The sequence below is a fragment of the Babylonia areolata genome, chromosome 6 (genome assembly GCF_041734735.1).
Source record: "Babylonia areolata isolate BAREFJ2019XMU chromosome 6, ASM4173473v1, whole genome shotgun sequence".
In the NCBI taxonomy this organism is placed as follows: Eukaryota; Metazoa; Mollusca; class Gastropoda; order Neogastropoda; family Buccinidae; genus Babylonia; species Babylonia areolata.
Window position 1 is genome coordinate 5,602,718 of NC_134881.1, and position 15,163 is coordinate 5,617,880.

The 15,163-nt window shown below is 44.0% G+C and overlaps 1 protein-coding gene across 1 annotated transcript; it reads right to left on the bottom strand.

The window, feature by feature from the left end:
* Positions 1 to 296: 296 nt before the first annotated feature.
* On the bottom strand, positions 297 to 14,899 carry LOC143283210 (uncharacterized). The gene is made up of 3 exons (XM_076589386.1): positions 14,773 to 14,899; positions 6,309 to 6,505; positions 297 to 2,169 (listed from the first exon to the last, which is right to left on the bottom strand). Exons 2-3 carry the CDS (start codon positions 6,444 to 6,446, stop codon positions 787 to 789), a joined length of 1,521 nt encoding a protein of 506 aa, XP_076445501.1. The 5' UTR covers positions 6,447 to 6,505; positions 14,773 to 14,899; the 3' UTR covers positions 297 to 786.
* Positions 14,900 to 15,163: the final 264 nt, after the last annotated feature.

The window sequence follows — 15,163 nt, forward strand, 5'->3', positions numbered from 1 at the left end:
AACTTCACAACTGCTGGTACACACACACACACACATAAACACACAATGCCTGTTTATTATTGCACAGGTGTGCTGCACATCCCCTGCTCCCACAGGCAGCAGACACGACAGGGCAAACAGACATGGTACCAAAGAAGGACACCACCACACCCCTTTCTGTGTGGTCAAAGGAAACGGGTGTGTGGAAAGCCTGGGGATGGAGACACCACCACTACAACTGGTGGCTCGCTCCTCACACATGCCAACTGTACTGTTGTGACGCGTCTTGTGGGTGTACGATCAAAGAAAATGGGCAGGTGGAAATTTGGGGATGGGGGCACCAACACCACCACCACTGGCGACCAGCTCATCTCATGTCAATAATGCTGTTGTGGTGCGTCCCTTTCCATGTGGTCAATGAAGACGGTGAGAGGAAGCCAGTGGGTGGGGTTATTGCAATCACCACCCCCATCACAACTGGCGGCCCACTCCTCACATACTTACGGTGCTGTTGTGGTGCGTCTTGCGGGTGCTCAGTCAAAGAAGATAGGTGGGTGGAAATTTGGGAATGGGGGTTTCACCACCACCAGTTCCTCACATGCCGATGGTGCTGTTGTGGCACATCTTGCGGGGTGCTCAGTCGAAGAAGACAGGTGGGTGGAAACTTGGGGATGGGGGTATCAAACATCACCACCACTCCTCATATGCTGACTGTGCTGTTGTGGCACATCTTGTGGGTGCTCAGTCGAAGAAGATAGGTGGGTGGACATTTGGGAATGGGGGTTTCACCACCACCACCACTGTTCCTCACATGCCGATGGTGCTGTTGTGGCGCGTCTTGCGGGCGCCTGGCTCATCCTCCCCGTTGGTGCCAGCCCTTGAGGAGTGGGACAGTGCCTCCGTCTTGTTGAAGTCAATCTTGGCGTAGCTGGAGGACGACTCGGGCATAGATGAGGAGGCGTTGCTGGTGGGGGAGGTGGGCGACTGGCTGGCCACGCCCGCACCACCACCCCCAGATGCCCCCCCTGCGCCATCTGATGACAGTGGGGCTGGGTTCAGGTCCAGCTCCAGGTAGTGGGAGGTGTGCTGCTGCTGCTGGTTCTGATGGTGACGGGGCTTCAGTCCTCCACCCCCACCCTGCGCCCCCCCACTGCCGGCCCCCCCGCTGCTGTGGATGGTCAGGTTGGCGTAGTTGGATGTGAAGCCCCCCACTGCTGGGGCCTCTGGCACTGCCAAACCCCCACCACCACCACACTCCTTCACCCCTCTGCCGTCGTTGTCACCGCCACCGTCAGTGGCCGTGCCCACTTCATCGTAACAGATGATGGGAGGAGACGACTCATTGGCACCGCCGATGTTAATGTAGTTGGGAAAGGCGCTGCCGGTCTCCTCAGAGTCGGGCAAGAATACATCAGAATCCCCTGCCCCAGTGTGAAGGAGGGTGATGTCATCGGGGTTGAGAGCCGTTCCCCCATCGGTGGTGATGGTGGGCAAATCTGATGAGGAAGGTGGCAGGGAGAGGTGGGAGACATCATCCGGAGGGAAGTTAGTGACTGCACCCTGCCCCTCCTCGTCCAGAAGGTTCTCCATAGATGAGGGCAGAATCACCGCATAGTTCACCTGGGCACGGGCACCACCGCCCACACCGCCCGCCCCACGATGCTGACCCGGATGGTTCATGAAGTCAATCAGCGGGGAAGACTCCTCGATGGGGAACGCCCCCGACCGCAGGCCTGTGTTGACGTACTGCGGGCTGTCCACCACAGCCGGGATGGTACCATTGATATACTGATGCTCCGGTGAGGACCGGTTCAACCGCCTCATCTGCAGGCTGTTCCCCAGGCTCGAACCACCTCCCACCGCCGCAAACTCATGCTGGGGCTGGGTGAAAGCCAGGGGGTGGCTGCCAGGGGCAGGAGGGTGGGCGCTGTGGGATGACAGCATGGCATGCGAGCCGGCACTGCTGCCGCTGCCCCCATTGCTGACAGCGGTGCGAAGCTGGTCCTCCTCCCCTGCCCGCTGAATGCTCTCCTGCACCAGGATGAACAGGTCCTCTGCGTGCCGGCACTTGAAGGCGTAGATGCCCGGCCCCGTCTGGCATCGCCGACCGCACTCAAACGAGAACAGCTCCGCATCAAAGCCATAGCGCCGCAGACACCGCAGGGGCCAGCGGATAGCTTCCTTCCCTTTCTGCTCAGAAAGAATGGTGCCAGGCAGACATCATTTATTATTTGGAAATGAGAGTGTACAGTTCCAGACAAGCATGCACTCAAAATCAAACTTAATTTGGAAGTGAGTGCATACAGCACCAGGCAGGTATGCAATCGAACATTTGGAAATGAGTGTATACAGTGCCAGGCAGTCATGCACTAAAAGTCAAACATTATTTGGACATGAGTGTATAGAGTGCCAGGCAAGTGTGCACTCAAAATCAATATTGGGAAATGAGTGCATGCAGTGCCAGGCAGGCATGCACTCAAAGTCAAACATTATTTGGAAATGAGTGCATACAGCACGAGGCAGGTATGCACTAAAAATCAAACATTATTTGGAAGTAAATGTATACAACAACATGCACTCGACCAGGGTCAAATTTCGTATTTTGAAAATGAGTGTAAACAGCACCAGACAGGTATGCACTCAAAGCCAAACATTATTTGGAAAAGGTGTATACAGCACAATGCACTCAAAGTCAAATATTATTTGACAGGAGAAATTGACAGGTTTGTGAACTGGTGTGAAGAAAATTTCCTTGAGCTGAATGTTGGCAAAACCAAAGAGCTTGTAATCGACTTCAGAAAAAAGAAATCAACTTTAAGTAAAATCATCACAAAAAATGAAGTGGTCGAACAAGTAGACTCATACAAATATCTCGGTGTGATAATCGACAATAAGCTGTCTTGGAATGAAAACTCAACTGCACTCATTAAAAAGAGCAACAGTCGCATGTACTGTCTTAGAAAAATGAAATCTTTTAATGTATGCAAGCAGATGCTCCAAATGTTTTACACATCTGTTGTCTGTAGTGTTTTAACATACGGAGCCGTGTGCTGGGGGGGAAACCTGACCAAACATGACAAAGACAGGTTGGAAAAAGTCATTAGGAAAGCGGGTGGGGTGGTGGGTATAAGACAAGACACCTTTAGCGACATGCACAATAGAAAACTGACTGACAGACTAATAACAATTTTGACCGACGTAAGACACCCACTACATGATGACATTAATAGCAGAAGGTCAGACATAAGTGGTAGGTTTAGAGCTCCACGCGCAAGAACATCTCGATACATTAATTCATTTATTCCTACAGCCATTCGCGCACACAATCAAAACATCCAATACACTAAGTGAACCCTCCCACCCCCCAAGCCCCCTCGCCACAGCAACACCTGAACTTCACCAGCAGACGAGTGTATGGGAGCAGACATTATGCGTGCATGTGGGACTGAGCGGGTGAGCACGGGCAAGCAAGCATTTGTGTGTGTGTGTGATCGGAAGTGATTTTTAAATATTTTCTTATTTTACTTGGATTTCATGTATCTTAATGTTAATGTTCTAATCTTATTGGCGTGACATATGTTATGTGCATGCATACGTTGTTTGTGTGTGTGTGAGTGTGTGTGTGTGCGTGTGTGTGTGTGTGTGTGTGTGTGTGTGTGGGTGTGTGTGTGTGCATTTTACTTATATATACGATTTATTCCCTTGATGTTTTTATTTATGTATTGTTGTACAATACCTTATGGTCTTAACGTGTGTGTGTGTGTGTGTGTGTGTGTGTGTGTGTGTGTGTGTGTGTGCATGTGTGTGTGTGTGTGTGGGTGTGTGTGCGTGCGTGCGCGCATGTCATTTTTAGTAATCTTATGCCCTTTTTTGTTGTTGGATGTTTTCATTTGTTAATATTGTTGTGCAATACCCTATTGTCTTAACATGAGTATGTGTGTGTGGGGAGTGGGGGGGTTAGTATATCGTCAGCTATTGGGAATTCTTATTTGACTAGTTTTAATCTCTTCTTATGTTGCGCATGATTTTATGCCAGTGTTTACAATGAGCCTGTGATTGCACAACTTAATTTCCATGTGGATTAATAAAGTGTTTTTGATTTGATTGATTGATTGATATTTGGAAATGAGCATATAGTAATATACAGCACCAGGCAGGCATGCACTCAAAGTTAACCATTATTTGGAAATGAGTGTATATAGCGCCAGGCATGTATGCACTCAGTCAAACATTATTTGGAAATAAGTGTAACTAGTGCCAGGCAGGCATGCACTGAAACTTGTTTAAGTCAAACATTATTTCGAAATGAGTGTATACAGCGCCATGCAGTCAAAAGTCAAACATTATTTGGAAATGAGCGTATATATAGGATCTGGTATGCATGCACACAAAGTCAAACATTATTTGGAAATGAGTGTATACTAATACAAAGCCATACCAGCATGCACTTACAGTCAAACATTATTTGGAAAGGAGTGTGAAGGTGAACTGATGCACCAATGAATCAGTTAAAGCAAATTCTGACATTCAATGTATGACTCTATGAACATACACAAAAATGGAATCAATGAATACACTTAAAAAACCCCAAAAAACGAGTTAAAAAAGAGTATATATATAAAAGTAACATGGATATCAAGTAGCATTTGTTTGGGTACTGAAACGAAAGTAACATTTGAGGCAAGAACATCAAATATTTAAGGAAAGGATAAGAACATTAGATGAGGATATAAAAGAAAAGGATATAAATGTAAAAGTAACATTTAGGGTAAATATATGAAAGGTAACACCTGGGGCACCTCACATAAATTATACACAACTAAATTTCACACTGGATGTCTCAACGCTTGAAGTATGACTCAAATCTTAGATGATAAAACTGCAAGCATGAAATGATGAATTTCTTATGTTGTCCTTGTGTAAAATATTAGAAAATGTATCATTTAGCCCTTCAGACCCATGCGTTTCCATTTTCAAATATTCATGGGGAAAATGTATACTAATATGTCATGTCCTAAATAATGAGCTAATGACTCCAATTGCACATGATTAACAAAAGAGGTAAAACCTTTTTGACTTATGGCTCATATGTGTTTCTTACACAATTTACCATAGTAATTACCATACAGATGAAAACCCAAAAAGGGAAAAGTGTGACTTGGTCATTCCTGAATTTCTGGAGTGGAAGAGCTATATCAAACTATACATTTTCAACAGAAGTGTCTTCGATGATGGTATATGTTTGTTGATAAACATGTGCTGAAATATGAATTTACCACCACCACTGCCAACTAGAAAACAACAAACAAAAACAGCAACAAAGAATCCCTGGTGGGTTCAACAATCAAACTGAACTTGCACTATGCATGTATGTTGGAAGAATTTGTCTTATTTCAGTTTGAGTTCGTGGTATACTTCTACAATTACTTGGAGAGAAACACTTGTAGTTTTTGAAGACAAATGCACATTTTCACAAATTTTGACAATGAGTGACCACCTGTTTTGGCATTCATGCCAAAGATACTGTGCTAAGAGAGGTTCCAACAGGCTTGAATATTACAGTCCAGTGACTTCAGTAATGTGAACATTTCAGGTCACTCTGATTTGAGTAACAGAGATGATGACGATGATCGAAATGTTGGAAATGGGGGAAGGCATCCGATTCGCCTTTCATAATTTTGCTGAAAGAACTGGACTTGTCCAGTGTGATTATTGTGTTTATCATGCTCGAATATGCGTCTGGCATTTTTGTTATTACTGAAGCTGGAGAGCAGTGAAAAAGACAGAGAAAATCTGAAACTTTGACATATCTATATCACAAAACAATCAAATACCAATCATTCAGGGCTGCTCAAAATGTAAATGTTCTGTTTCAAGCACGCAAATTTCTGTTGAACACACAGAGTTTCAGATGGTCAACAAAACTATGATTTGGATCAATATTCATAAGTACTGTTTCCTGCCAACCATCCCCCTACCCCTAGCACTTTCAGTTTTATTGTTCAGCAGGAATTACTTGTAAGCCATGAAGGCTCTGCCTCATGTTTCCCTGTTCACTTTGAATGACTGATAGCTGGCGATACACCAGCTTGTACACTTGCCAGTTAGAAGAAAGTCTTGAAATCATACCTTTCCTTACTTTGTCTCATTTCTATCTTTTATTAACACCATTTTTTGGGGTGTGGGGGTTAAGATTTGACTGTGTTTCCCTGTGTGTGCACCTGAGCATGCGTGTGCATGTGTATTATGAAAATGTCAGAGGGCGCACGCACTGAAGTTGTGTTCAATCTACTTCTTTCTGCCCTAGTGCCTGTGAGCACCACACCCACCTGGTACAGGATAAGGTGGGAGGCCGCCACCTTGATTTTGCCCGGGTTCAGCTTCACCCCCTGGCTGTCTACATTGTACACACGAAAAGTGAAGCCGTCCCCCGCGTCACTGGGGACGTCCGAGTATGTGCAACCCATAGCTGACCACAGTCAGACCAACACAACCCACAAATGAGTGCACAGGCAAGGGAAAGTCTCTGCAACAAAGGAGAAACAGTGCCGCCATGAGACTGTGCACACTGGAACAATAATGAGGTCATTTCATGCACATGTTCCTTGGGATGTAAATAAAATACATGTACAGATACATATATCAAATATATTTATATGAACATATATCTTATGACAAGAATGAAATGAACTCTTCTTACTTATTAAGAACAAAATCCATTCAAAACTGTCGTCAAACAAAAAATTAATTCAGTTCTAAGGAGATGATACAGTCTGGAGAATTGCTCACTTGTGTTAACAATAGTGGCATCAAACCTTCATCCGGGCAGGCGGCGTATTCAACACAGAAACACTGAGGATACAAATCATTTCTCCCACCTCCTATCATTTTCAGATCTGGGTCTTGGCAAACAAAATGTTCCAAAACGGGAGAATCTACAGTTAAACACATCATTTCTGAAACAGCTGCTGGAAATGTTTCACAAATACAAACCAACCAAAATTCTGGCTTTACCAACTACTCTCATGGCAATAGAATACATCCACATCCAAATTCTAACCACCATCCTTTGTGTAAAAAAAAAAAAAAAAAAAAAAAAAAAAAAGATCATAGCAACAAAACCCCTTCTGAAGAAAAAAAATTCACACATACACACATGAAAAATACAGTCATATAATTTCGTTGAATAGTTCGAGGTTTGACAGGTCATAACACTACAACAAGAGAAATTTGGGTAATAACCCCAAAGTGGACAGCATGAAGAAAAAGGGAGGAAAAACCCCAAAGAGGTGGAGCAGTACAGCAGGACTCCCTAACTATGCAGTTTGCACGGAATCATAACTGCTGCATAGTCCACATTCCTCTGCCTTGGTTTGGCGGATAATTTAATGTGTGTGCTCTTTTGTGTCTGCCGCTTGTGTACATCTGATTGTGTGTGTGTGTGTGTGTGTGTGTGTGTGTGTGTGTGTGTGTGTGTGTGTAATCACACATGTGTGCATGTGTGTGTGTGTGTGTGTGAGAAGGGCAAGGGGAAGGGGCACGTGTGTATTGTGTTTGTGTAGACGGACAGCATGAAGAAAAAGGGAGGAAAAACCCCAAAGAGGTGGAGCAGTGCAGCAGGACCCCCTAACTATGCAGTTTGCACGGAATCATAACTGCTGCATAGCCCACATTCCTCTGCCTTGGTTTGGCAGATAATTTAATGTGTGTGCTCTTTTGTGTCTGCCGCTTGTGTGCATCTGATTGTGTGTGTGTGTGTGTGTGTGTGTGTGTGTGTAAGCACACGTGTGCATGTGTGTGTGTGCGTGTGCATGTGTGTGTGTGAGAAGGGCAAGGGGAAGGGGCACGTGTGCATTGTGTTTGTGTAGACGGACAGCATGAAGAAAAAGGGAGGAAAAACCCCAAAGAGGTGGAGCAGTACAGCAGGACCCCCTAACTATGCAGTTTGCACGGAATCATAACTGCTGCATAGCCCACATTCCTCTGCCTTGGTTTGGCGGATAATTTAATGTGTGTGCTCTTTTGTGTCTGCCGCTTGTGTACATCTGTGTGTGTGTGTGTGTGTGTGTGTGTGTGTGTGTGTGTGTGTGTGTGTGTAAGCACACATGTGTGCATGTGTGTGTGTTCGCACATGTGTGTGTGTGTGCGCGCACATGTGTGTGTGTGCGCGTGCACATGTGTGTGTGTGTTCGCACATGTGTGTGTGTGTGTGTGTGCGCGCACGTGTGTGTGTGTGTGTGTGTGTGTGTGTGTGTGTGAGAAGGGCAAGGGGAATGGGGGATGTGTGTATTGTGTTTGTGTAGATGTTAGCATGCTTGAGCATGTGTGAAAGAGTTATGTGCATGCATGTGTGTGCACATGTTGGGAATAAAGGGGGGTGTGGGGGTTGCAACATATGTGTAAGTATGTGTGTGATGTGCCTCTATGAGAGAGAGAGAGAGAGAGAGAGAGAGAGAGAGAGAGACAGACAGACAGACAGAGACAGAGACAGAGAGACATAGAGATGAACAGACAGAGACAGAGAGCAGGACAAGGAAGACAGGCAACCCGACAGCCTGTCAAAATCAGAACGCAAGAATCTCTCTTGCCTACGGTCAGGTTCGATTGGTGCATTAGACCCCAGATCACAGACAGAACCAGCTGCCAGTCACAGGAGACAGACAAGGCATGAACCAGGCAGAATCACCCTCTGTGACAGACAAGAGACAGACATAACACTGAGGGGAAAAAGACAGTATCTGCCCCTCAACAAACCTGACTGATGCTGGGAGGAAGAAGGGGTGGGTGGGTGTGGGGAAGGGAGTAGGAAGGGTGGTGGTGGTGGTGGTTAGGCTGTTGGGTTGGGGGGTGGAGTGGCTGGATGACATTTCAGCCAGCCAGCCCAGGCTGCAGGTAGTAGTTAAGTTTTCAACAGAAGCCAGGGGCCCCCAATTACCTGGCTTGTCATCGCCAGACACATATGTTGAATCCTCTCACTGGGCAATGCCACACAGACACTCTGCCTTGGCACACACACACACACACACACACAAATGATGCAGCAACCAGTATTATCAGTATTGCAGATCCTCTTGTCAAACCTTCATATCTGTATAATGATCTATCAATAAAAAAACCAAACAAAAACAGAAGCACATCAATAGCAGAGGAAAACAAAATGCAGTCTTTGTCCAATACTTCCCACCCAGTGACCCACCCAATTCCTCTCTCTGCATACCTGCCTCCCCCCCCCTCCCCGCCCCCCCCCTACCCCCTCCCAAAACACACTCCTCTCCCACAACTGATTTTGTCCAACCATACTCTTATAAATATATTCTCTATATTTGGCTGGCACACACACACACACACATCATACCACATCTCAAATGTGTACAACTGTCTTATTCTGAAAAATCCACAAAAAAATGGAAATGCCCAACAAGAAAATTTGTGCGTACACACACACACATGCATACACACACTCACATGTGCGCTGTACACACTGTCACACACTCATATGAACATGTCCATATACAGAAGCTGCAAGAGGATTCCACATCATCACCTTCTCACACCCACAGTCATTCTGAACTCATGTGGAGTGATGGCCTAGAGGTGACGTGTCCGCCTAGGAAGCAAGAGAATCTCAGCGCACTGGTTCGAATCCCAGAAGAGTCGCCAGTATTTTCTCCCCCTCCACTAGACCTTGGGTGGTGGGCTGGATGCTAGTCATTCGGATGAGATGATAAACCGAGGTCCCGTGTGTAGCATGCACTCAGCGCATGCAAAAGAACCCATAACAACAAAAGGGTTGTCCCTGGCAAAATTCTACTTTGATAGGAAAACACAAAAAAAACACACTGCAGGCAGGAAAAAAAAAAGAAAAAAAAAAAGGGTGGCGCTCACAGTGTAGCGATGCGCTCTCCATGGGGAGAGCAGCCTGAATTTCACACAGAGAAATCTGTTGTGACAAAAAAAGAGTAATACAATGCACAGTCAGTCATCCATCAACACCAAGAACTTTTGAACTAGGAGAAGAACTTTACAACAAAGCAAACAACCACTGGATGAGAACTGTACCTTGGCAAAAAAAAAGATGGATCGCTGGGGCATCACAGATGACGCCCCTGTCACCAAACCTTTCTCACCTGTCTTGAACCACTGCCAGCATTTACCTTCAAAGCAAATGGACAGGGCCCCACAAGCATAATACAGACATGCATGTATAGTTTATCAGCTGTTTAGTCACTACCATCTGTTCTCCCCCCCGCCCCAGTGCCCTTTATTTGTGTGTGTGTGTGTGTGTGTGTGTGTGTGTGTGTGTGTGTGCGCGCGCGCGCGCGTGTGCATGCATGTGAGAGAGAGAGAGAGAGAGAGAGAGAGAGAGAGAGAGAGAGAGAGAGAGTGTGTGAGAGCATGCGCGCATGTGTGTGAGTACTGAAAATAGTGAAAATGTATATGTCAAAATCACCACGTATAGAACAGACAATGAATAAAACAACCAGAACTGGATCACTGTTTACATCTAAAACAGAATGCATAACAAGAAACAGGGCTGAGCATTAGGAGTTCACCCTGCCCAGCCATGCCAAGCAGCACAGGGCCCAGCAGAGCAGACTTTCATCTGACATGCCAGGAATCACTGGAATCATGCGCCAGTCTTCTCCCAGACCCCCTTCTCTGATCATTATTAGTACCATTATTTATTGCCAGTTGTAGTGCAGCTGACCACACACTTTATCAGGGCTGAAAATACAACCAATACAAAATCCTGTAACACACACACACACACACGCACACACACACACACAGAGAAAAAAAAAAAGAAAGAAAAAAACAGAAAAAAAGGAAGAAAGGAAAGAAAAAAAAGAAGAAAAAAAGAAAAAGAAAAAAAGAGGCACAATTCATGCATCTTGAAGATAAACCTCGGAAATGACAATGACCATTCCGCAAAATTTTCACCAGGGAATTAATAAAGTAACACCAATGTCATCTGAACACAAAATAATTATCCATGATAGTTAATATTTCATAGGCAACATCTATCTATCCGTCCCATTGTCTCATAGACCATGGGGGTACCACACATTTGGCAGCCAGCCTCCACCATCCCTTGCAGTCTCATTCAGGGTCAGACCTGTCCACTCTGAGATGTTGTCTTCCCATCTCTTCCTCTGCCTGCCTCTCCCTCCTTGCACCCTGCACTGTTCCCTGCAGGAAGGTCTTGACCAGTCCTGATGAACATGAGACATGGCCATACCACTTCAATTTCCTTTTCTTTACAGTGGTCAGTAGATCATCATGTGGCCTAATTGCTTTCTTGACTCTTCTGTGCACATCATCCTTTGTGATGTGGTCCCTGTATGTAATGCCAAGGATCTTCAGGCAGCATTTCATCACTTTAGCCTGTTTCTTACTCTCTAATTCAGCTGTCAAGGTCCATGTCTCATAAGCATACAGAAATATGGAAATGATAAGGGTGCACATCAGTCTGATCTTTGAGCTGAGCGTGATGTTGCTGTCATTCCAGATGGGCCCCAGTTTTGTCAACGCTGTCATTGTCTCAGCTATCCTGAAGAGTATTTCTGGCTAGGATCCTTCATCCTAAATGATTGCTCTGAGACACTGCTTTGGATGGTTTCCAGTTTCTCACCATTGATTCTGGTATCAGTGCTGATGCCGTTAAAGTTGTTGGTCATCAGTTTCGTCTTTTTTGCGCTGGTCTCAATGCTATAAGCTGCAGATGTTTGTCAAGGTATTCCACCAAGTTCATTAACTCTTCTTTATTCCCTGTCAGTCTGTCAATGTCATTGGCAAAATGCAGGTTGGTAATTGTCCTGTCAATGATGCTGACTGTTCCTTCATGGTGTTCAAATATGTCGGTCATCCTCTCCAGGAAGCTTTGTCTAACTCCAACAGTTATTCTGAACCAGTTTCCAATGCTGCCATGAAGTAGACTGCGCTGCTGGCCTTTTCATGCAGATGCTGTATCATCTTGATGAGATTGGCATTATTGTCCAGCTTCATAGTTGCCCACAAGGCAGTGTGCTGCACCTTGTTGAAGGCCTTCATAAAATCCATGGCGTGGTAGAGGTCTTGCTGGTGTAGGAACCTCTCACACAGTATCCTGAGGTTGAAGATTTGTTCTGTTGTGTTGAACCCTCGTCTGAATTCTGCCTGTTCTGCAATGACCTTCTCTGCTTGTGGTTTCAGTCTGTCCAGAATGGTCTTCAACATGACATTGCTCGGATGGTTAATAAGGCTGATAGAATGGTAGTTTTTGCAAAATAAACACACACATGTATACACATGCATACATGTGTACATGAACTCACATGGTGACATGTGCAAACAAGGCAAACAATGGTGTGTTCCATTTTGAATAAGAATTTAAAAACCAACCTGTCATGCACAAATATGCAAAACTCTCAATCACACTCATGCTATGCGCCTGTTTTCAGAAGCACTGCTACAACACACACACTCAATCAAGATGAAAGAACAGTTTATTCTCTTTTTGTTGACAGAAAAAGGCAGACTATATTTTTCATATGTTGACAGTCAATGTGTGCTGAGAGTACCCATGGGTAAATGAACAATGAAACATCTTAATTAAATAGATTTGATCACTTAAAATGCACTCCTATGCATGCCATATCAAGATAAACATTTACAAATGAGTAAACTGTCATTTCCTTATAGTAAAAACAAAACAAAAAAACACAACACACTCATACACACACTCATACATACATAGAATTCTTGAACAGCTAAAATGACTCTAGCAGCAGACTTCATTATTTGTTATTTGTATTTCTTTTTATCACAACAGATTTCTCTGTGTGAAATTCGGGCTGCTCTCCTCAGGGAGAGCGCGTCACTTCATTACAATGCCACCAATTTAAAATTTTTTTTTCCTGCATGCAGTTTTATTTGTTTTTCCTATCGAAGTGGATTTTTCTACAGAATTTTGCTAGGAACAACCCTTTTGTTGCCGTGGGTTCTTTTATGTGCGCTAAGTGAATGCTGCACACAGGACCGCGGTTTATCATCTCATCCGAATGACTAGCATCCAGACCACCACTCGAGGTCTAGTGGAGGGGGAGAAAATATTGGCGGCTGAGCCGTGATTCGAACCAGTGCGCTCAGATTCTCTCGCTTCCTAGGCGGACGCGTTACCTCTAGGCCATCACTCCACTATAAAGTTATAATGTAATATCACTTCAAAATTAAAAGTTTCAATTTCAAGGACTGGGGACAGTTCCATACTGTGCAACTGATCCACACACACTTCACCACAGGTTTTGCTTCAAAAAAAGAAAGAAAAAGAAAAGAAAAAAAGATTGGAGCAGATGCCTGACCTACACATAAAGTGATAAGTTCAGCAATGTGCTGGTAAAACCTTTAAAAGACATTAAACTGAACCATGAGAGAACACACATACACACACACACACGCACATACACACAAACAACAACATATAAACTTGAACATGCCCTTGTCAAGGCTGAAGCGCCACAGAGTGAGCACACTCAACCAAGGCATTTAAAATGTGTTAATGATGCTTAATGCTACACAACAAGACAGCCAAGCTTCAGCACTTGTAAACCTTTCACTGGTTTCAGCTGTGACTGTCAAAACCAAATTCCCCAAACCTTGACACTGAAATCTTAACTTTCATTTTTAACATGAAAATCCAGAATACAACAGAGCCACGTGTTGTGATACAAATGCATTGTGTTGTGTGTGCTGTTATGGTGTATTTCTAGCATCACAATCAGTTACTTAAGGTGTCTGGTGAGGTCAGTAGTGGAGAGGAAGAAATGCAGAGTATATATTACACTGTTATTAACCAGTTTACAACTTTTCTGTCTTAGAAATGAAAGAATACAGGGGAAGAAATGTTAATACTGTCAAACATGCTTTGTTTGTCTGAAAAACCTATTTTGTTAGGTTTCCTGTGTATCTTTGGTTTGTTTAGAGGATTTTTTTTTTTAAAACACAGTGCATCAAAAGGAATCTTAACATTAGTAAATGTTACAACTTCAATAACTGAATGTGTGCTATCCAGCACTGAAATTATGCAGTCTGTAATGCCAAGAGACCTGTTTTCTGGGTGCAGTACTTAACATTCTAACAGTATGATGGAATGTTCACTTTGCAAATTATCAGCACTCCTGGCTTTTTGTCTTCTGCCTTTTTATATTAAACAGTTTTTTTTTCTTCAACTTTTCCCCCTCTCCCTTTATGATCTGCTGGTTTCAAGAACTGATCCATTTACCTGATTTATTTGCTTGTCCTTTCCCTTTCAAAATTAAATTCTTCATACTTCTACTTGCTAGACTGCTTAACAAATGCGTACATTGCGAACGTAGTACCATGCTAGTGCCAGTACATGCACTCCTGCAAGCAGTGTTGTTTGTGTGAGTCTGAGGGTGAGGTGAATCCGAGTGTGATTCTAAAAAAAACAAAAACACACATCAGTCATGCTCATCATCAGGATCACATCAAACCGAAAATAATACTCTTGAAATAAATGTCAACAAAGCGACCATTCTTAATGATTCTTTTGTTACTGGGAGATATTCTTACATGCGTTTTCTGAGGAATTCTACAATGAACTGGCAGCTAATAAAAATAATAACATCATTATCAAAATACAAATAAAGATGCTAACAAAACAGCACCAGCAGCATTTCGAATTTGACGACTGACAAGCTGATGTTGAATGAGGAAGTGCGGTGTCTTCAATGTTCCCGAACATTTCCTAAACCAATCACATTCAATGGTATATTTTGAATAAAATCCACTCACTTGTCATTGCAGTAAATACCAAGCGATATCGTAGCAGAAAACGCCGTTACTGCGGAAATTCTGCATCACAGTCATGACTCTCGACTCGTCTGGGATTGTGTCTTGCCGTGAACACACAAGTTGAAACGTCATCTGTTTGTGTTGTCTACAGCTGAGGCCACACGCCTGCATTTGAACATGCTGGGCGCAAACACATAAAGTTCTCTCTGTATAAACTACAGAAATAAAACTGGTCCTATTTCAGCGTCCTAAATTCCTGGGTATGGTGGCATTGAACGATTTCTGCAGCGCTAAATTCTCTTGCTTAGAGTTAAGAATGTTCCTAAGTATATGGGATCTGACTGTGGAATTGGGAACATTCTTAACGATAACTTGGGCAAACATTGCGCTG

Bases quoted from the DNA above. Each gene is read 5' to 3' on its own strand.
- LOC143283210 (XM_076589386.1), bottom strand. From the start codon at position 6,446: ATGGGTTGCACATACTCGGACGTCCCCAGTGACGCGGGGGACGGCTTC. The intron at 2,170-6,308 runs GTGGGTGTGGTG...CTTTCTGAGCAG, and splicing joins CCCACCTTATCCTGTACCAG to AAAGGGAAGGAAGCTATCCG.